This window comes from Falco biarmicus, chromosome 8 (assembly GCF_023638135.1).
Source record: "Falco biarmicus isolate bFalBia1 chromosome 8, bFalBia1.pri, whole genome shotgun sequence".
NCBI classification, from domain to species: domain Eukaryota; kingdom Metazoa; phylum Chordata; class Aves; order Falconiformes; family Falconidae; genus Falco; species Falco biarmicus.
The window spans coordinates 22,564,820-22,586,295 of NC_079295.1; the positions used below are offsets into that span (position 1 = coordinate 22,564,820).

Below are 21,476 nucleotides of genomic sequence, written 5' to 3' on the forward strand. Positions count from 1 at the left end.
AATGGGTTAGAATAATGAAAACATGATGGGAGATGGTTGGGTACTTCACTGCCTAATTGAATAGATCCTTACAATTTGTTCTATAATACATAATTTTTTGCAGCCAACGGGTGAGTAACAAATCTATCATCTTTAATGTTTCAGAGTTAACTGATGAAAATTCTGGAACTGAAAGGTACCTGTATTTTTCCTTTGGAACAATTTTAACAAAACGCTAAATTCCCTTTGTGCCATTAGCAGGTTGGGGTTTTTTTGGTGTATTTTCGTTTGGTTGGTTGGTTTGTGGGTTTATTTTTTTTTGGTTTGGTTTGGTTTTGAATTGGACTTTGAAAAACAAGACATTTAAGTTCTTTTTGGAAGCAAAACGTCTTTCTGCATGTATGCTATCATTAATGTAAGAGGAACCTAGTTTTAAAGAAAAATGAAGAATAGTGCTTTCAGAGACAATTTTAATTCTGTTCCACCCCCCATCCCCCCTTAATGTCAAATAAATATCTGATCTGAATAAAGTTGTGATTTAAAAAAGATTTCAAAGGGCTTTAGATTAGGTCTTAATGTTACTTCATTCTATAGAATATTATAATTCTATAGAACATATTCTATAAAATATGTTCCTTCTTAGAATTTCCAAGTATTACTTGTTTAAATCTGGATTTTGAGTTCCTTGAAGATTTTGTTTATCAAAAATCCAGCAGCTATACCTCAACTGGCTAGAGTAAAATGCTTTTTTACTTTACTGCAGTTTCTGAGGTATTGTCTGCTCCTAGTTTGTAGTTTGCACACACAGCAGGGGTAGATGGTAGATAGGCTGATGACGTGTCTCAGATTTCTATTATCTACATAAATTTTAATGCAGACATCAGCAAGAGTATTTTTCAAGATGTTGTAAGTGATCCCCAGTTTTAACTGTTTAGCTAACAGGCAGAGCCTGAGGAAGGTTATTTTAATATTCTAATACAGCATGCTAATCTGCTATACTGCATCAGATTTCAGGCTTAAAAAATCAGTTGCAAAATAGGTTTTATAATGTTAAAATATACTGCTAGAGCAAGCACTGAAATAAGACTTCCCAGCACGATGATCTATACTGACATTTAAAGGACAGATTGATTTTTATAGTGTTCCACTACAAAATTTTATAGAGATGTTACAATTGCAAATCAAATAATAAATAGCTGAAAGGACAGACAGAGAGCGACTTTGGTTTACTTTTGCCTTTTTCATCAATTTACAGTATGGTGTTATCCATTATCTTTCTGAAGCAGAAATGCAGTGGTGGTTTGTTTGGTTTTTTTTTTTTCTTTTATCACTTCATAGCTTTTCACTAGGAGCCATATTTGGTAGTATGGTTCAAATGGTTTCTATCACTTAATTTAAATAGTTTTATACTTCTGTGAAGTTGTAAAGTATTTTGAAGCTGCTGGAACGTTTGTGTAAATATCACCCTGAAAGTTTAGATTTACTTTGATAGCAGAATATGTAGGAACATGGCTTCTTTACTCCAGCAGAACAGGTTTTTCATGATCCAGGTGACATTCCTAATTATACAAATTTTGGTCTAAAATAAGCAGTTTATCTGTTCAGCTTTCTTTAAACAGTTCCAGTGCTTGTGTTCTAAACAGTGAAAAGCACTCAGTACTAGATCTAGAAGGAAATGATGGCTTCATGTTTAATGACAAATTGCTAGTAAAATTACCATTGTGGTGAACTGTTTTTTTCAGAAGAAAATAGGAGTGTATGGCTGCAGCTGCTATCTTGTGGGTATTATCAATACAGCCAATGATGCTTTAACCATTTGAACCAAAAATCTGAAAAGCTTTAACAAAGATATAAACATTGTGATGTGATTATTTTTCTCACACTATCGGCTTGCTTTGAACTTTATTCATTCATTTTTTTTAACTGTGTCCTTCATGAAAACATATACTTAAGGTAAAAGAAAAAGGCCAGCCTTAGGCCAATTGCACATTTAAGTTATATTTTCCTTAGAATCATGTCACTGTGAAGGGCTTCCCAGTCTGTGGTACCACTGTCAAACTTCGTAAATGGAGCAAAAAGTCTGTGTTTTCAGATCTTCAGCTCCAACCTCACAACTGAATTGACATATATATAAAAAAAAATTGTCTTGAGAATGTGATCACTGACAAAACTGCCAAAAATGAGCTGGCTGAGAAGTTGGTTTTTTTGCTTAGAGAAACTTCTGGAACTTTAGGATGATTTGAACAGAAGTTTTTTGAGATCTTCTGTTTGAGACTACTTCAATCAATCAGACACAGCAAAAGGAAGAAGGGAGGGAGCAGAATAAGCTCTGTATTTTTACTGAAGAAGTGAGTGAAATTTTTTTTCCCATTTGGGAAAATTGCCGTTCTCATCTTCAGTGACAACATAATCTCAAGGTACTTCAAGCTGCCAGGAATATATGTTTGCTGTTTTGAGAAGGCTACATTTATTTCAATATGAACTGATTAATGTCATCTGGAAATTAAGCCCTTGTTAAACGCTTTTCCATATGCCTGATACAAGTTCAGCTGGAGTGAAATTTAATGATCTATAGATAGGTCTCATGTGAAGCAGTGATATGTATATGATGCTTTCCTTTCTTTCTGGTCAAAGCAGGTGTTACGTGCTTTCTCTGTTATATAAAAAAGCAAAAAGAGAACTTGGAAATATGCACATGATAGATATTTTAACTAAGAAGGTACCATAACTTGTTAGCCCATTTGCCATCTGTCTGAGAGAATGGAAAATTTATGATGAAAACTGTTAAGTGTTTTCACTATACGTGGGGATGAATTAAAAGCTCCTGTGATTTTATTTTGTGACTATTCTAGTCCTGGCCAGACATTTTGCTATTGCAGTGATGATCTGGCTTTACACGTTTACTTAAGGAGAGAATTTGGGTCACAATTTAGGGGGTCACAGAATGTCAGAATTTACCGAGCAGTGGATGAATAAATTGTGTCTACTTATCAGAAACTTTTAGGCGAGAAGTACCATGTCCATAGAGTAGCCATCAATGAACCAATGAATAGATGTACTGAATGAAATTCTGCAGAGGTCTGTCTTGCTTCTGGTATAATCCAGTAATATTGATGTGAATTACACAATGGACCATATCCTTATTGAATTTGATCATGACATAAACATAGGATGGACTGTAGATATGCTGAAGAGCAGGACTAGAAGTCAAAATCTCTTTCACAAACAGGTAAAATGGGCTGAAGAATGTAAGGTGCTATTAAATATGGACAATAGCAAGCAGGATTAATAAACTGTGAAAACAGTTTGGAAAGCAACTGGATCTGTAGCAAGTTGTTTGCAAAAAGTGAGTGGCTTTGGTTGATTAAAACCAGAATGTGAATTAACAATGTGATACTTCTGTTAAAAAACCAAACATCATACTGAGTTGCATAAACAGGAATATAATCCATGAAAAGTGAAATAATCCTTCTTTGCTTAGTGTTGGTAAGACTGGTGCTGTAGTGCTGTTATGCACTCATCGCTTCGAGAAAGATATGCTAGAATCTGGAGGATACCAGCAGAAATTATCAAAGGTTTAGGAAATGTACCCTACCAAGGAAAACTGAATGAGTTGCTTTCCTCATCTGAAGAGGGAGACTTTCTAGTATTATTCAAATAAATGCAGGCAACTTACAAAGTAGAAAGGAATATTATGTTCTATATCCTCAGTAGATTGCAGAAGTAGTAAGGTGTTTAAATTATGATAGGCAAGATTTGTATTAGATATTAGGAAAAAAATACTTTAGCAATAAGGATAGTGAAACACTGCCTGGGGAGTTCTTCAGTCATTTTTGGTAAACATCTGTTAAAATGAAACAAGAATAACTGAACTTTGCCTTGGATGCTTAGAGTTAGTAAAGAGACTTTGATCTTTCCAGCCTGACTTGCTGATGATTCAGTGATGTGCCAAGGGATGTACACATAAAATTCAGAAGAAGGTAAAGAGAAGGATTTGGTTGTGGCTCAGCAGTTTTTGAAAGCCAGTTTGGAGGAAAAAGTGAAAAAAAAAAAAAAAAAAAGGCTAGGAATTCATGGGAAGTGAAATTATTAAAAATCCACTGAACCACTGGACTGGCTCCTGTTATGTTGCTCCTTTTTAATCTAGGAATGGGTGTCTTTCCTTCATCCTTTGGTAATTTCAGAGCCAAGCTTCTTCTCAGCCCTTCCCACTGGTAAGGAACTGCCCAGCTGTAGCTAATCACACAGCTGTTGCTAAAATGAGGGATTTGGGTAATTTTACTACTATTAGCAGAAAAGTGGTTCCTTTAGAGAGCTAAATAGGTAAAAATTTGGCTGGGAAGGTAGGTGGTATACACAATCGGTGGAAACGTGTCTTTTACACAGAAGACTTCTTGTGCTATTTGGGTAAAAGTTGTTAATGCTTTGAAAATCTTAATGTGTTGTAATATGCTTAAAATGAGTGCTTGTGAGAGGTTTATACAGAAGTAAAACCATACAGATGTTGATGTTTAATGACCAGAATATGGTATTGTAACTATGTTTTGAGATATATTATGTTAAACAAAGGTGTGAATGAGATGACTTTGGCTGTGAAAGGGCCCATTTTGGGGAGGGCTCCTGCAGCACTTTTCCCCGGGCGCCATCTTGGATGCCAGGCCTGCCCGGTCAAAGCTAGTGCCACCGGCAGGTTTTACCTCATGAAAGTGGCTCTGTAACACAAAAGTGTTAACTTTAAAAGTTGTTAACCTATTTTTTCTCATGTATGACACCTGCTCAGCATGTCAGTGTGACTAGTTAGGAATAAAACTATTCAGAGGACCAAGCCTGCTGGGTAACTCACCTCAGCTGAGAGCTGTGGGAGTTCAGCTGGTAGTGATGCCACAGATGCTGGCCCCTGCCGGCCACCCCTCTGGTCCCCCAGTTGTCCCCTGTCATAGTCCTGCTGGCTGCTGCCTGCTGGGACAGGACAAGGCAGGGGCAGGTCTCGTGCCTGCCACCCCCTTACAACTGAGGCAGGAGCTCTTATATTAATATATCTCAGCCTATAACCTGTGCATGTCATCTGTGCAAAAGCAGCAGTTTATTTTAATAGAGCAAATAATGAGCGCAGGGCCATTTGCAGAGGGCTGGAAAGCCCTGTGGAGCTGCCCTCGCTTGTGGCAGGAGGCACAGGAGCCTTCCAGAGGCCTTGCACTCCAGGGTGAGCTGGGCCGGCTGCTCCGAGGTGCTCCTCTGCTCCGTGGTTTCGCTGCATCTGGGACATCCGTTCTGTCGTAAGTTGTTCTATAACCAGCGGCATTGCCCTGGGATAATGAGGGCAAAACTGAGGTCAGTAGCATTTTAACATCATGGTAATAATAAAAACAACAACCACCTAATGTAATATTATGTAATAATGTCATATGTTCACAAACGTATGCTGATATTCTTTCCCCCTCCCCCTCCTCTCTTCAGGACTTCCGATTTAAGTAACTAAACATCATGTCTGACCCTGTTGTTCTGCGTAGCATCAAGAGATTGGGAGAGGATAACAATGCTTTTGACTTGGATGGCAAATGTAAGTTTATTCTTCAGTCAGCAACTTGTTTTACAAAGCATGTAAAAATAGGTGGTGGGTGGCCTAAGTGGAGCAAATAGCCTACAGAATACAAATCAAATTGTGGAATAGATACAGAGTTATGTGTATGCTGTCTGCAAAACAACTTTTCTGTAAAAACTATGCATAACAATCCCTGCTCATGGGCAATCTTTACTTATCAGCCTACAAGTTCGCAGTATCTACCTAGGTTTTTATACTCAGCACTCTGGTGTACAAGAAAAAGGCCTTTACTAGGGAAAAAAATTAGAAGTTCTGTCTTCCACAGTTTCTAAAGCTGTTTTCAATGAACACATATATTTGTGAATGAACACTAATACTTATATTAGGCAGAATTCTTACGAGCTCTTGCTACGCAAAGATCTGCATTTCTTCCCCTCATCAGAGCTTTTCCTCTTTTCTTCCATTTTTCTTTGCAATGTGCACTTTTCCATTTTGCCAGTCCAAATGCAGCAAGAGTCAAGGAGAAACATGAAGAGAAACTGCTAAATATTTTGAGTTCTTTTTATAAGACTTGAGGAAAGCTGACAAAGGGTGGGGTGTTTATACTGAATGTAACGTACAAAGGAAAGCAAAACAGTAGCATATAATGGAAGATAAATTGCAATACGGTATAATGTACATGCTTCTCACATAGAGTAAAAAGGGTTCACAAAACTATTCCAGCACTCAGATATCACCAGATTCCCGTAAGCATACATACATTTTGTATTTTCTTAAATTACCTGACAGCTGCACCCTAATCCTGGAAGAGTTTAAGCTTTAATTTAAACCATTCTCCTAGGACCCAATGAAATGCTTCAAACCATGCATGAAACAGCCTGTGTTCTAAATATGGGCCTTATTGGGATTTACAAATGTGGCATTCACTCCCAATTTCATCTGCTTCATCACAAAAAGAGGTGCTCTCAGGTTGGGTCTGAACAAAACACAGCTTGAGAAGGAGTGATGTTTTATTTTCTTTCTTTCAATTCATCTGATGTATGTTAGAACAATCAAACTGGATAGTGATAAAAGACTATGCGGTTTTATTTCTCTTTAAATACTTCATGACAGATATCCTCCACAAAAATGGAGACTTGTGTTGAAAGACAGTCCCTCTCTCTTGGAACTACTTTTTACCAACAAAAAGAAATCAAAGCAAACCATACTAGACTGAGTTACAGTGATATTTTTCCCCTTGCCTAGATAACAGCTCAGGTTTAAGGCAGTCCAGCCTCAGTCTTTTTCATTCCATGGTAACTATACATCTACCTTTTGTTAAAACTTACAGCATGCAGCAAAATTCTTCACATAACCATGCATATTATGTAATTTCAGACAATAATCAAACTTTTTCAAGACCTTAGGACTGATTTTTAATGGGAGACCTCTTCAAGACTCTCTCCCTGCTATACAGCAGCACAGTGTCCCTGTTATAACTTGCTCTGTCTGTTGTTATTTTTAAAACTTAGAAGTTGATTGATGCTAAGTCTGTATTTCAAGCCTAGTATCATTCATTGTATGAGTTTGGGATTTCCTTCCAATCTTTATCTGTAACAGGATGTCTCATAGGGCTAAGGGAATAACAGTAGAGTCTGAACACTTTTTGAGTATTCATTCTGAGCTTGGACTGAGCCTTGATTGTGGTTATCTTTGTAGAGATTGACTGATATCTGCAAACATAAAAGCAGCTGTTTCACTAGAAGACAGCCCATGTGCTTTTTTTGCTCTGACATTAGAAGCTGAACAAGAGCTTCATGTGCAGCAGGGATTATGTTCTCTGTGTTAAGTCAGATAATACCTTTGGTTTTAACCATCTTCATCAAATCTCTTACACTTTGCTGGGATTATTCTCCTAGACTAGATGATCTCCTATTTGACAGATTCAGAGGTCTGTTTTTGTTAGGAACTTGAAATCTATTGTTACAGCTGGTAAGAAGATAGTGTAGGAAATATTCTCTGAATAGCTTAAATGTATTCTTAAAACCAAAGCTGGCGTGCTAGATTCTGCAGCTGATTTTGAAGTCTGCAACCAGCAGCAGCAACCTCAGCTCCATGACTGTGAAAGAAACCAATGTGAATGTTTTCTGAAAGTCTGCTCTCTCCCCAATATATTGCTACCCCAGCACTCTGCTCTGCATCCTGCTGGAATGAACAGCCATGTGCGTGCTGAAGCAGTACAGACCTCCCCCCTCTCCTCCCCTACTGTGTTGTTTTGTTTTTAAAACTTCTCACTTAGGCTGCTAACTAAAGGCAGGTCCAATTCATAGGGCATTGTGGGGTCTAATATTGGTGGCGAGAGGGCAGGAATGATGAGAAAAGGGAGTGAATAGGTTAAGGGGTATGTCCTTCTGCTTCTGGGAGAGAAAACTTTTCATCTCTTCCAGCCACTTCAATCTGGCACTCCCAGATTGCCCAGATTTACCTAGCTGGTTTAGAGTGGGATTTTGTCTTATGTAATTGTTGCTTTTACTTGTAATGGGATTTTGGCAAAAGACTTTCTATTGGGACCAAAGCTACTCCTCTTTCACAGTTGGGGTCTTTTTGGCCTGTCAAGTGAGTTTGCCTCTGATTTCAGTTTCTTTGGAAATGCACTGTGTTTTCTGCTTAATGTAGTGAGCAGTGTGATGAACTGCTGCAGCACCTTTCCCAAAGCAAGAATCATTGCTTTAAAACCTTACTGGCATTCTGCTGATTGATCTCATTTCCAGTGAGGTTTGCTTCAATAACCATCCTTCGTACATAGTAAGAATTAACCCTCTCTGGATCAACCTTTGAACAACACATCTGTAGGTGTAGTTAAGAGCCAGCTTTAAAGTGGAGCTTTTTGAGTACAGTTTTTCATTGCTTGAATCAAGTATCAGATTTCCTCAGGTTTAACTTTTACTGTGTTCTCATAGTACCAGTAAATTAAATTCTTGGTAGTGTTCTTCAGCTTTTCCTTGATTCTGTGCTTTTTTCAAATAGTAAAATTTCTTTCTTAAAGCCCTTAATTCCTCTTTCAAAATATTTGAACATTCAAAGATCACTATAACTTTTTTTCTTTAGGGTTAATAAATTCTTTCATCTTCCCTACATTCTTTTCTTTTCTATAAAAATCATGTTCTGTCCTCTTTTTTTACTTTTTCAATTGTAGCAGTGTGAACTTTTACTCACCTGTTTCCTTCTTTCACGTTAGCATAGGTAACATAATTCCAGATTCTCCTCTGCTTAAAAACTGCTAGCACACAAGAGCTGGCTCACAGCGCCTCACACTCTTGGATAGCATTGATATACTCTTGTTTCCCTCTTCAAGTTCATAGATTAGGGTTTCTTCACTGTTGGAGAATGCTTACTTTGCTCTCTAAGTTGATATGACTCAGAAAGCTATTTCACCAGACTCTTTTGTTCTCATTTTCCTATCAGTAGCCAATTCCTTCACTTTTTGCAAAACACTTAGCTTCCTCTGCAGGCTGGTAATGCAATCTCTAAAACTTAACTTTTTTGATAAACACTGGAGAATCTTCTAGGAATGCTTTCAAACCACTGCCAGCTGTCAAAGTTCAAAAAACTGCAATCAGATATTTCTTCTTCCTTCACAAGCATCTATTTTTCTAACACCAAATTATTCTTTATCATAATAAATTATGTAAAATAATAATTTTACAAATCAGAACTTTCCTGGAAAATGTCTGGGTTTTTTGGAATACACATAGGTCCTTATTGAATGAATCTTTTCTTCTTGTCATCCCTGAGTAACAGAGCAGAATAAAATCAATAGTCGTTTTCAGCTAAAGCCAAATAAAGTTATCTTATTAACCCCAAAAAGGAGAAGTAACTGTTCTCTCAGTCTCAAACTCAGACTGCTTCCATCTAACATTGTTGCCTTGTGAAATGCAAAACTCTGGAGATAGTGGAAAAGCCCTCTTCCCTTGGGTAGGAAAATGATGGAGGCAAAATCTGTGGTTCCAGTGATGACTTTGCACCCTCTGTGAATCGTGATGCAAAGCTCCTCCATATTTGCTCTGTGAGACAGGCCTGTGCATGCTCAGTGTTGTGTCACTAGATGTGAAGAAAGACAGGCACTGCTTGAACAGCTTACTGTGGTTCTCAACCTGATGCTGAGCTGCCAAGTGCGTTGTAAATGAGCAAGGTGCATATGCCCAGTGCCCTTAGATTATCCAAACTATGCTGTATATGTAAACCCAGCTCATTATCATTGTCATCTCAAACGATGTACTGCAAATATAGCCTACCCTTACGATGACACTTCTCTGGGACCCCTGCCAACACAAGCTGTGCTTTAGGTATGATGTCTAACAATCTCTCTTGAAAAGGAGCTAAATCTAGACCTGTTCTGGGGACTAGGAAGTTGTCCTACAGCATAATTATATCTTGTAGTATAATTGCATTTCTCTAAGCTATATATAGAGAGCTATATATATATATAGGTTCCTATAGAGAGAATCCCAAGAATAGACATCAGTGTGACAAGTTCATCGTACCCTCCAGGAGCACAGCTTCCCCTCTTCCACAGGATTTGCAGCCTCTTAAGCTGTTGGAAGGCAAGAGTGATGAGCTACCACCCTTTTCAGGGAGCATGTGTGGACTGCCAGTAGAGCAGTAGTATTTCGTGATGAAACAGTGTCCAAGAGAACTAGTGGAATACTAGCGAACAGTCTGCTATGAAAATGAGTTGACTTCTGGCGAATTTCCTGAATTATGTATTTAGTGAAAAACATTTTGTCACCTGGGGGACTGAAAACTTGAGACTACTTTTTCAAGAGAAAGCAGGTATAAACTGATATACACTTACCAAGGAATTTTTGGACCCGTGTCAGTTTGTGTCCTTGGCTAGATGTATCGGGGGAATGAAATGCTTATAACTCAGGAATGATCCAGTCCCATGGGGTTCTAGGGTTTATGTTTCACATATCTACAGAAGATTATGTACTTTAACAATAATTATTGACTAGACTGTGCATTTATTTTCCCTAACAGGTAACAGCTTCAAGAAATCAGAGTAAGTCACGTATACAAATGGAACAATTATTATTTCTATTATTCAAAGAAGTTAATGTCATCGGATTAAATTGATGCATTTATACAATATGTGGTATCTAATAAAAAACTGTTCCTTAGGAGATGAACTGCCTTATTTGATACAGGTGACACAGGCAGACCAAACCTGTTGTTTAAAAGCATAGACTAATGACAGCAAAATATGGTCTTCTGAAAATGTTTTTGATATTAAAATTTATCTTTTTTTAGTACTTTTAGTTTGAGAAATGAGTTTTTCAGGAATTTTAATCGATCTTGATTAATTTCTCTTTAAGCTTAACTGTGAGTCTTTAAAGTAAAAGGAATTAGCTCACTTCATTTGAGCTCAGACATTAAGATTTAAATGTAGAATTCTAGATAGTTAAAAGCTGAAATGATTTAGAGACCTTAATCTTCAGCTATAATCCAAGATTTGAATGGGGTTAAGAGTCTCTCTCTTCCTTGGGAGATCTTGCGATAACTCTGTAGCAGCCTGGATATCCTAATGGGTGCTGTAATTTGTGCCAGCTCTTTCTGACGCAGTCTGAGAAAAACTGGAATGGGAAAGCAAGAGCATCTCTTAATTTTTGTCCTTGCCAGGTTGCCCATCTCAGAGAGCACCAGCCCAGTGTTCAAGCTCTACCACAGTCCTCACACATATCTTGAAACCCAAGTTCTGTTGGATTTTCACATGTAACACGCATATGGTCCTACCTACTACACATATGAAGCTTCCTTCAGGCTTTCTAGGATCTGGTTTTTGAAAACTGTTCATGACAAATATAGCTTGAATTTATTTTATTTTTAAAAAAATCCAAATTGAAAATCCCTACTCATTCATCACCAAACGCACACAGCTAATTACTTGCTATAGTAATATAAATAGTGGATCCCATCCACACTGGTGCAACTACTTCTTTAGATTTTAACTGACCCTACAGAACAGCAACACATAATGTGAGCACTGAAAAAACCCCTATGGTAGTGTGAGAGATTCTACTGCCACTATGGAGCTAGGAACATACGGGCAATATAGGTGGGAATGGGTACAGGACCTTTCTCTGTCTTAAAGAAAGGACTAACCAACAATTTGGATGGTGGTTTTTTCTCTAACTGGCCTCAAAGAACCAACAATTCACATTATAGCAACAGTGTTTTGAAGAACTGCTTATGAAACAAAGCATAAACCTTCAGATTGTTTTAACCTAACATCCATTCTAGTCCCCATCTAAAACGTAAAAGAACTATCAAACCACTGGTTCTGAAGAAATCTGAAAGAAACAACTTGTCTCTGAAAATTCTGGGCAAAATGTCTCAAAAAAAATGCAATTTCAGAGAAATAACCAAGAGAAGAAAAGAAATAATGTAAAATCTTATCCTTTTTGCTAGGAATTTCTATACGTATGAAGAACCTTTTGTAGAGAAGAAAACTGAAAAGTGAGTTAAGTTCAATTCTGTGTACTATCTTTGCATATAGAACAAAATATGTACTACAATAAAAGTTTATAATGTTATGTTTTCTGCTCTTGAAGGTCACCAGAAAAGAAAGAAAACACTATTCGTATTGGCTTCTTTCAGCTGGTAAGGAAAGCAATGGCTATAAATACTTTATATGTACTGTGCTCTAGAATAAGTGACAATAATCTATATGGGTGTTTTGGGGAATAGCTATGACTAAGCCACACTTTTAAGGATTAAACCATTTGGCATGAAATCCTGCCATTAAAGTCAATGGGAATTTAATAGAACCCTTTGTCATTTTGTCAACTTGGTATTGATTATCGATATTTGTGTCGTAATTGTCTATTAAACACATTATATTGAACTTACAGGTAGATATGGGGAAAAGAGTTACGATGCATAGCAGGGATCTAGATGACCTTGGTTCGTGCTTATTTCTGCCAAAAATTTGCTGTGTGATATTTGCCAGATAATTTAGCTCCCTTGTAATTGCTCCATGGGTGTTAGTAGTTTTGGTAACTATAAAAACTTGGGAATGCACAATACTGTATGGTATGTCTAGCCTTTGATGGGTGCATCTAAATTTTAAAATTAATTTAGTAGTGAGATGTCCATCACAGCAGCATGCAGCTAAGAGGTTTTATTACTTCTGGTTTGCATGTAGTCTAGGCAATTATTCTGTAATTTGTCCAGACTAATGTGGTCCTGACTGTAGTACTGGGCTAGTGCAGTTACATCCATGTGGCTTGTGCTCTACCTCACTAGGCATCTCAGTTTTTAGCTGGGGGGAGAGAACAGTCTTTTCCACACGGGGGACTATATCTGTCAATCAGAAGGGCTTGAGTTCTGTGGCCTGTTTTGCACAGATGTTAAACACTAAACACGGTTGGTAAACACGGTTGGTAAAATAGTTGGTTAAACGGATGGTACGCTTGCATCAGATGTGCTGAGATCACGTATCTGTGCAGTTTCTCTGTGGGTTTCTTTTTTTAATCAAGGAAATTCCTAGACTACTTATGTGCAAAGTCTGCAAAACAGTGGTAGTGCTACAGCTTTCTTTTGATGGTTTTTGTACTTATTTTTCTTTTGTGTTAAATGACTTGTTTTTCCCTTTATCTTGTCTCTTCCCTAATGTCCCTTTTCTATAGGTGCACCAAATTCCCACCCTTTCTTCTCTTAAACACATTATAACACCTACAGAACCTGGACAGGTTCTCCAGCAGGCTATGATTCCTCTTTACACTCCTATTTCAAAATACATAACAATTGATACTGATATTCTATGTGGACAGCTTGATCTATATATTTACGCATGACTTCAACATGAGAATCAGACTTCACACAATCACGACGAAAGTAAATAAAGTCACTGTATGTTAGCTGACTCACCAGCTGCATGTGTGCATGTCCTTGGCCCATGGCAAATGTAAGGTGTTAGGTGTTAGCTCAGTCCTTTTTTTCAGTACATACTATGTCATATTTCTATACATTTCTCCCAGATTAAGACCTAATGCACAATTGCCTGGCTCAGCCAACATTTAGAGTATTAACTATGAGAACGTGCTCTCAGACTTTTAGTTGGCTTTCTACTGCAGTACCTCAGACTTCTGAGAAATTAGCTAACTCTTCAGAGGCTCTCCATAGTGCCCTAAGACTTTTTCCTCCCTTCCCTCTCCCTCCATCCCCGCAGGAAATCTGCAAAGCAGACTATATATATGAATTATAATTACTATTCTTAATCTTTTATCTAGTTTCTGGAATGATAATAATGTGGAATGATATCGAGCTATTAATGTTACATGATAATTCACGTGGTCAGATTCTGCTGTCAGCTAAAAGGGAGCTCATAATAATTTATGAGGCTGTAATCACAGGTGAAATTAGATTAGATTGGGGAGAGAGATTTGTCTTCTTTCTATTGAAGATAATTCTGAAATTTAAAGAGAATGATGTTGTATCTGATCTACCAGATTAATGATTTACCAGTTTACAACCAACTTGAAGACTGGCTCTCAGCAGACACTGTATTTTTTTCCTGTCTCTTTAGTTTCGATTTTCTTCATCTATGGAAATTTTAATGATGGCTGTTGGTAGTTTCTGTGCTATTGTTCATGGAGCAGCCCAGCCAGCTGTGCTACTTGTGTTTGGTGCAATGGCAGACACATTCATTGAATATGACATTGAAATGCAAGAGCTTAAAGACCCACTCAAGATATGTGTAAATAACACCATAATGTGGATTAATGGTACTATTCATCAGAATGAAAAGAATGCCACAATAAGATGTGGGTAAGTAGCAGATGTATTAGTTTCTTTTCCTTTGTTATTATGGCTTGTCAGAGAATGTATCGCTAGGGAAGGTCCAGTTCAAACCTTTAAACTTTACATTTTCTAGCCATAAGGCAGAAAAGGGGCATGGTTCTTGTTATAGAGTGCTGTTTCTGAGCTGGAGATATTACCTGAAGGAAGAGAAGGTCAGTCTGGGGATATTCTATGACGATGATTGTTCTGATAAGAGATGTAGCTACTACACATCTGACTTGATTAATTTGTTTTCCCTGATGACACTGTAGGTAATAATGACTTCTGGTCATTCTGATTAGGGCTTAGGTATCTATAGGTGCCTGCTGACTTCTGAGCAAGTTAGCTAAACTTTAGTAATTAAATTTATTAAGTAAATTTAGTAAAGAGAAATAAGCACTTCTAGGATGCAGTTCATCTTAGCTTATGGGAGATGTCTAAGGCAGGTCAGATGAACTGCCCTATAAGAGTGCCTGTTTCTTTCCATTAACTGTAATAAATGGAGTCTAGATGATTCATTCAGATACAGATATCTGTCAAAACCAGATTTGAACCTGTAACCTCTCCTAAGGCTCATTTTTCAGTGCATCATTCCAAGAGTTTTCTAATCTCCGAGTGACATTTAATTAGATATTTAATTATAATTAAAAGTTACTTGTCTAGAGGTCTCTGAAATTCAGAGCACATGGGAAGTGATTCACATTCCTAGATGTAGGTGACTGGTGCCAAATTATTTTGCTCCAGGCTGCCCAAGCCAGACCTCTGAGATGGGGCTAGCAGACAGAATACAGAATTTGCTACAGACCTCTGTTCCTCTGAAGCAGCACCTACCCACCAGGCAGGATACATTCATAGAATCATAGAATGGTTTGGGTTGGAAAGGACCTTGAAGAACACCTAGTTCTACCTCCCCTGCCATGGGCAGGGACACCTTCCAGTAGACCAGGTTGCTCAAAGCCCCACCTGACCTGTCCTTGAACACTTCCAGGGATGGGGCATCTATAACTTCTCTGGGCAGCCTGTTCCAGCACATTGCCACCCCCACAATGAAGAATGTTTTCCCAGTATCGAATGAAAACGTACCCTCTTTCAGCTTAAATCCATTCCCCCTTGTCCTATCACTACCTGCCCTTGAAAAAAGTCCCTCTGCAGCTTTCTTGTAGGTCCCCTGGAGGTCCTGGAAGGCGGCAGTAAAGTCTTCCTGGAGCCTTCTCTTCTCCAGGCTGAGCCACCCCAACTCCCTCAGCCTGTCTTCATAGCAGAGGGGCTTCAGCCCTCTGATTGTCTTTGTGGCCCTCCGCTGGACTCCTTCCAACAAGTCCAGGTCCTGCTTATGTTGGGGGCCCCAGAGTTGAATGCAGTACTCCAGAGGAGTATCTGCTTCATGATCTTAATTGAAGCATTAAAAATGGTACTGGTTATCAATGTCAGGCACCTGAGCTATTTCCATGATTGTTTTTTGCGAGATGATTCCAGGTGCATAGTGGTCCCTTTTGGCTTAAAATTTCATTTTATCAAATTCCAGGTAAATGGAATAAAATTTGCTTTCTGCAGGATGTTTTTAAAAAGTTGTCTAAAACCCACAAGCAATAATGACCTGAAGTGCCTATTTCAAAGTAATCTAAATGCAATAGCAGCAACTCGATGTCTTTCACTGATAGGAGGAGTAATTTAATACTCCTACTTGAGCTAAAAGAAAGCATCATTTCAGATTAGCAAGCTTATGGTACAAAGTAATACTTGAATTGTCTTCAGCAGCCTTTATTTCTCCCCACAACACTGTTTAAATCTGAGTGTTATTAGTCGGTATAATGGCACAAAGCAAGTGCATTCAATATCTAATGAAAACTTGTTGGGCAGCTCTTCCCTGACACACCCTCTCACCTGTGCTGTTTTGGAGCATGCCGTCCGGTGGGGTTTCTCAGAGACTGCAGGGCTGCTCCAGGACAATGGAGCATTTTCTGGTACCTCCCAGTGCCCTACCCCTGTGCAACAGGCAGAGCAAGCAAACCAGCCCCTGCTAGCTATAGCCTCAGTATTGTGAAACAATGCCTCTGTTAGCAAAACAAGATGACTTGCCAGTTGATGTGACTAACTTGAAGAAACACCAGATTAGAAATCTGTGAGAAACTTAACCCAGTATTGCTAACTCTTTTTTTCTTTATTTATTATTTTTTTTGTTTCATTAGGCTGCTGGACATTGAGCAAGAAATGACCAAGTTTGCAGGTTACTATGCAGGAATTGGTTGTGCTGTACTGGTGTTAGGATACATCCAAGTCAGTATTTTGTTCCTTATTTTGATTTCAAAGTTTAAATCGCTAAATAATTCAGTTTATAATAATTATGTTCCTTTTAACTACTTAGTCAACTGTCCATTTGAGCAGAGCAGATGCTTTCAATTCTCATTCTATCTACTGAAATAGGTTAGCTTTGGCAGTCTGAGACCTTGGATTTGTGCATGCATACCTTTGTACAAGGGTGTGTTTTACCTAGTGAGATGGATGCATGCTGCTCCTTTCATATTAGAAGAAATACTTGCTCAAGTGTGATTACTATGGAATCCACACACCCTCCTAAAATAACAGCTGAAGGGCATGCAGATTCTCAGTAGGCATCTCAGCTGCGTTGAGCCCTATGTTTCCTTTATAGAGATATTGCAGAGTAGTACTAGTGTAAAACTAGTGCTGGAGAAGAATCACACCCTACACATTCTGTAGTAATGGTTCAATTCTTATAGCTGAGATGAGCTAAAAGCTTGCATGATTCCTGCATAACCTGCTAAAGGGTTCACTGCTTTTGAAGCTTTTTATAATTGCAAAATCACTTGTCAGTCTCCTTCCTGAAAACTATCCCAGAGTTTTGCTGAGGTAGGGTGGCTGCCAGCCCTATATTACTTAAAGCTACAGATGGAAAAAAATTTGTCCATATGACATTCATGTAACAGCACAAGTAATTTAACTTGCGTCTCCTCTCAGCCTATCAGAGCTGAGACAAATGCTTGATCCAGACGCTTTATAAAATTGTTGGATTATTTAAAGATCAAAGGCATAAACCATTATCATGTCTGTGTAGCTAGAATGTATTTTACCTGAATAGTAATTTTATCAATAGCCAAATTGGTCTTTCCCATTTTAGCCAAATTGCTTTTTTGCATTTCTTGGGAGTAGAAAGACTTTTTACTGCAATTTATCAGCCACATTATGCTCTTCACAGATCTGCTTTTGGGTTATGGCTGCAGCTCGTCAGATACAGAAAATGAGGAAAGCTTATTTCAGGAAAGTAATGCGAATGGATATAGGCTGGTTTGACTGTACATCTGTAGGAGAACTGAACACCCGCATTTCTGAGTAAGTAATACAGAAAAAAAGGTACACTGCAAACATTTTGCACTTCTTTCCAAACACAAGAGTGCCAGTAACTTGGCATTTGAAAAAACACTAACATACAATTCAGCTATGTTCCTGGGAGCAGGGACCAGGCTGATTATCTCCCCCACCTTCAAAACGAAGGTCTTAACTGTTAAGCCACAATTATTTCCCTTTTGTGCCTTGTATGTTAATGTGTGTGTGGGGGGTTGTTGGGTTTTGGGGTGGGTTTTTTTTTTGTGAACTTGCTGCATCCTTTCCTTCTCCTCTTGTGCCCAGTCCTTTCAGAGTGATCTGTAATTTAGCTGCAGTGCGCACTCCCCTGAGGCTGGAGATGCGGGTTTGAACGCTCTCACTTCCCAGAAAGGAAAATTACATTAGGGCCATGCTTTGCTTTTGTTGGCTATTAAAAGAAAAAAAGTAAGCCTTGCTTAATCTTCTGCTAAAGAAGGTACAAGCACCTACCTTCACAAAGGCACCCAAGGTAGACGGAGAAACCTTCTTATCCTGGGTGAAAATCTACCCTGGAGAAAAGCAGAGGTAAAGGCTTGCTCCTTTTCTTAGTGGTTCCAGTTTACAACTGAAGGCAGCTGCAAGGGGAATATGCCAACTCTAGATGTCTCCCTGTTCTCAGTTGTATCTGCAAAATAGTAGTCACATTTGCAGAATATTTTCCTGTAGTTGAAAGGGATTTTATTTGCCTTTACTCACTGCCCAGTGGTATCTTATGACCTTCTGTGGTGTTCTTTTTATGAAGAATAAATGACAAGTGTAAGTCACAGTGAAGAATTTATCTGGCAAAAAATAGGAACCGAGCATGTATTTCTCCAATAAATAACAGTTCCCTGTTTTTTCAAACAACATTGTCCTGTGCTTACAAAGAGCTTCCTGAATGCTAAAAAACATTCTCCAGAAGAAATAGAAACGTGTGCTTAACTCAACACTCTTAATTTTTTCAACAGAGAACTGTAATTTTACTTGATACATCGATGAGCTAACAACTTTGTACTTGAAACATCAACGCCACTTGCTCCTAGTTATTTCAGGAGTTCCCAGTTCTTCTAATCTCAGGGATGAGGTAGTAGCCAAGAGTGGCAGAAGTATGATTACTGTTTTATTTTAAGACATTTTTTCTATTTGGCAATGCATAACAGAGAACAAATGAACTCTGCAGCTGCCTAGGGTAATGACGTTAACTGCTGTACCACTGTCCCCATGTGATAGAGCTGTCATGTTTTCCCACTGCCTCCAGTGATAAAGTAGCCGTCCTTGGTTTTCCCATTCTACCTCTCCTTTAGAGAAGAAACTACCTGATAAGGTGGAGAGAGGAACCAGGAGGTGGTAGAAGGTGAAACTAGAAGAGAGGTACAGCCCTCCTCCCTTTTCCTGCCCCCTCAGCAAGGCAGTATGGTACATTCTCAGTGCCCCATGATGGGAGGAACGCCGTATCAGCTACACTGTTTTTCCATTATCTGATAGCTGCATCCAGCTGGGATATCTCTGCCCCCTCCTTTGATCATCTTGGGGCACAGTAGTAAGAACTAGCTAGTGAATGAGTCTGCCAGCAGGGTGACTTCTCCTGGGAAGAGACAATATCTTCTCCACAGTATTCATGCATAAAAGCCTTTTGCTATTGCATCATTTCTTGCTGTAGCCCAGGGTCTCTGGAAGGGATGATGGTGAAAAGGAGTGAGGAAGGGCCCTCTCCAGGGTAAAGCAGCTAACGCAAACATGCCAAGACCTGCAACACAAACAAAAGATATGCTCACCAATCTTCTGTTGTTTTTTTTTTCTTTTTTTTTTTTTTTCCAGTGATGTTAACAAAATTAATGAGGCTATTGCTGACCAAGTAGCAATCTTTATCCAGCGCTTAACCACTTTTGTGTGTGGATTCTTACTGGGATTTGTCAGTGGCTGGAAATTGACCTTGGTTATCATTGCAGTCAGCCCTCTGCTTGGGGTTGGAGCAGCTGTCTATGGCTTGGTAAGTGAATTGTGAGAGATTCGTGTTGAAGTATGATAAGCAGGGAAGCATGCCATAGAGCTGGGATGATGGGTGGAAGAGAAGACTATTACACCCCTTTAAAGTCAAGAGAAGCTGATAATGGTCATAGCAGCACCAGGGCTCGGAGAGTGAGGAGGCAGACTGTGCTCCTGTTTTGCTTATTCTGATTCCCAGAATAATGTATCCTGCTTCTAAGACAGGAGTGTAAGCATACCTTCTGTTGGGTTCTGTGGATGGGTATTATGGTTGCAGAGATCAGAACCTGGCCTACACCAGCTCTCTATTACTACATACCTAGTAGTTTAGCTGGTTACTAGACACAGGGCTTAATTTTTCTAATTAGGAGCTTCTAGAGATGATCAAGTTTCAGAGATGTAAAATAGCTGAAAACAACTGCTCAAACTTACCTCAGGCTGTCCCTGCTCCTGGCAGCTGCTGCATCCTCTCCCATTTGTACCTGTTCTGCTCCTCCATCTGCTCCTTACAAGCTTCCTGACACTGTGCAGAAGAAGCATGGTGAAGAGGCAAACTGCAGGACTCTCTGCCCTCTCACTTCCTCTCCCACACCCAGCAGGGCTGGGCAGTTCCTGCTTTTCCTCTGCACTCTCTCACACTCTTTGGTTGGGTTCAGCCCTCTGGCTAGCTCATTTCTTCCACACCAGGAACAGTTTGCTATCATTTTGCTATAAAACCTCTAATGTAACTGACTAATTTCTCATCTTCCTGCTTTTCTTTATCACCTTGCGCTGCCTGCAAGTAGATGGCATGAATAATGACTTAGTGTGAAGTGGGAAAGCAGAATCCTGGCAGGGACTAAAATAAACTCCCAGATGCTGCTTTCCTACATTTGCAATTTTTTTCTGAGCTCATACCCCTTTATGTTTGTAATTTCCACCCCCCGCCTTCCATTCTTATTTCTCTGGTCCCATCTCTTTCCTTTCACATACCCACTGTTAAGTGTTTCCTCCTTATGAGCCTTTCCAACCCAAATCTTTGATTTTTTTGCCATAAAGAAAACAAACCCAAGGTCAATCTGACCTGGTTTCCTGCCTCCAAAAGTGGCTAATAGATCCCTGGGGTAGGGTATTTGAAGAGAGAAAGCAAATAATGACACTTGACAATTTCTAGCGATATGTCATTCCCAAGCTAATGAAGTATCTTTGTGTAGAATTGTACATGGCTACATTTTCTTCCATTAATTTGAGCACTTTTGTGAGCCTAAGTAAGATTTTTAGCATCCAGTGTGCTCTCAGCTGCGGTGTAGGAACCTATCTGCTGTCAGCCCAAGAAAGAAAGCACAGTGTTGGGCAAAATCTGTTTCCATCTTCCCCCATTACTACCATTACTACTTCTTCCTGAAGCTGGACTCTGCCACAGAGGCTAAAGGGCTGCTTTTGCTGTTTAAGCTCCCTCCTCCTCCCACCATGCACAAACCCTTAGTCTGCAGTCTCCTTAAGCCCAGTTAGCGGGAGGGAGGGAGGGAGGGAAAGCAGGTGTTGTCAGCTGCTTTTTCTAGCTGCATGGAGCAGAGCTGTTGGCCAAGGGGATAACTGTCCTGCAAAACATATGCTGCAGAAGTATATGCCCTAAAACTAGAAGACAGAAGTCTTTGAGTGTGCAATGTGCCTAACAAAAGCCTGCACAGAGCAGAGGATGTGACCTTATGCAGAGCAGGCAGTGCAGTGTGACAGCCAGCACTGCTTCCTGCTGTCCTTGTCTGCGCCTACAGTTCGGGTGTAACCAGCACTTCTTGTGCTTTTGTAG

The 21,476-nt window shown here is 39.2% G+C and overlaps 1 protein-coding gene and 1 long non-coding RNA gene across 12 annotated transcripts in view; one reads left to right on the forward strand and one right to left on the reverse strand.

The window, feature by feature from the left end:
- ABCB11 (ATP binding cassette subfamily B member 11) overlaps positions 1-21,476 on the forward strand; it is a 68,341-nt gene that overhangs the window by 12,118 nt on the left and 34,747 nt on the right. For 7 of the 11 annotated variants that reach the window (XR_008823558.1, XR_008823560.1, XR_008823559.1 and 4 more), the window contains exons 1-8: positions 5,282-5,539; positions 10,541-10,562; positions 11,969-12,016; positions 12,112-12,160; positions 14,088-14,329; positions 16,531-16,618; positions 17,556-17,689; positions 19,520-19,691. Coding sequence is in view for 6 of the 11 variants with exons in the window: in XM_056349583.1 (XP_056205558.1) it covers positions 5,464-5,539; positions 10,541-10,562; positions 11,969-12,016; positions 12,112-12,160; positions 14,088-14,329; positions 16,531-16,618; positions 17,556-17,689; positions 19,520-19,691 (831 nt within the window). In the remaining 5 variants the exon portion in view is untranslated. Of the gene's footprint in view, positions 1-5,177; positions 5,540-10,540; positions 10,563-11,968; positions 12,017-12,111; positions 12,161-14,087; positions 14,330-16,530; positions 16,619-17,555; positions 17,690-19,519; positions 19,692-21,476 lie in introns of those variants that run through there. The other 4 variants (XM_056349582.1, XM_056349580.1, XM_056349581.1 and 1 more) reach the window with 4 other exon arrangements.
- On the reverse strand, positions 288-21,467 carry LOC130154006 (uncharacterized). The gene is made up of 3 exons (XR_008823563.1): positions 20,120-21,467; positions 18,173-19,448; positions 288-5,285 (listed from the first exon to the last, which is right to left on the reverse strand). It is a non-coding gene; the product is annotated as an uncharacterized LOC130154006 (long non-coding RNA).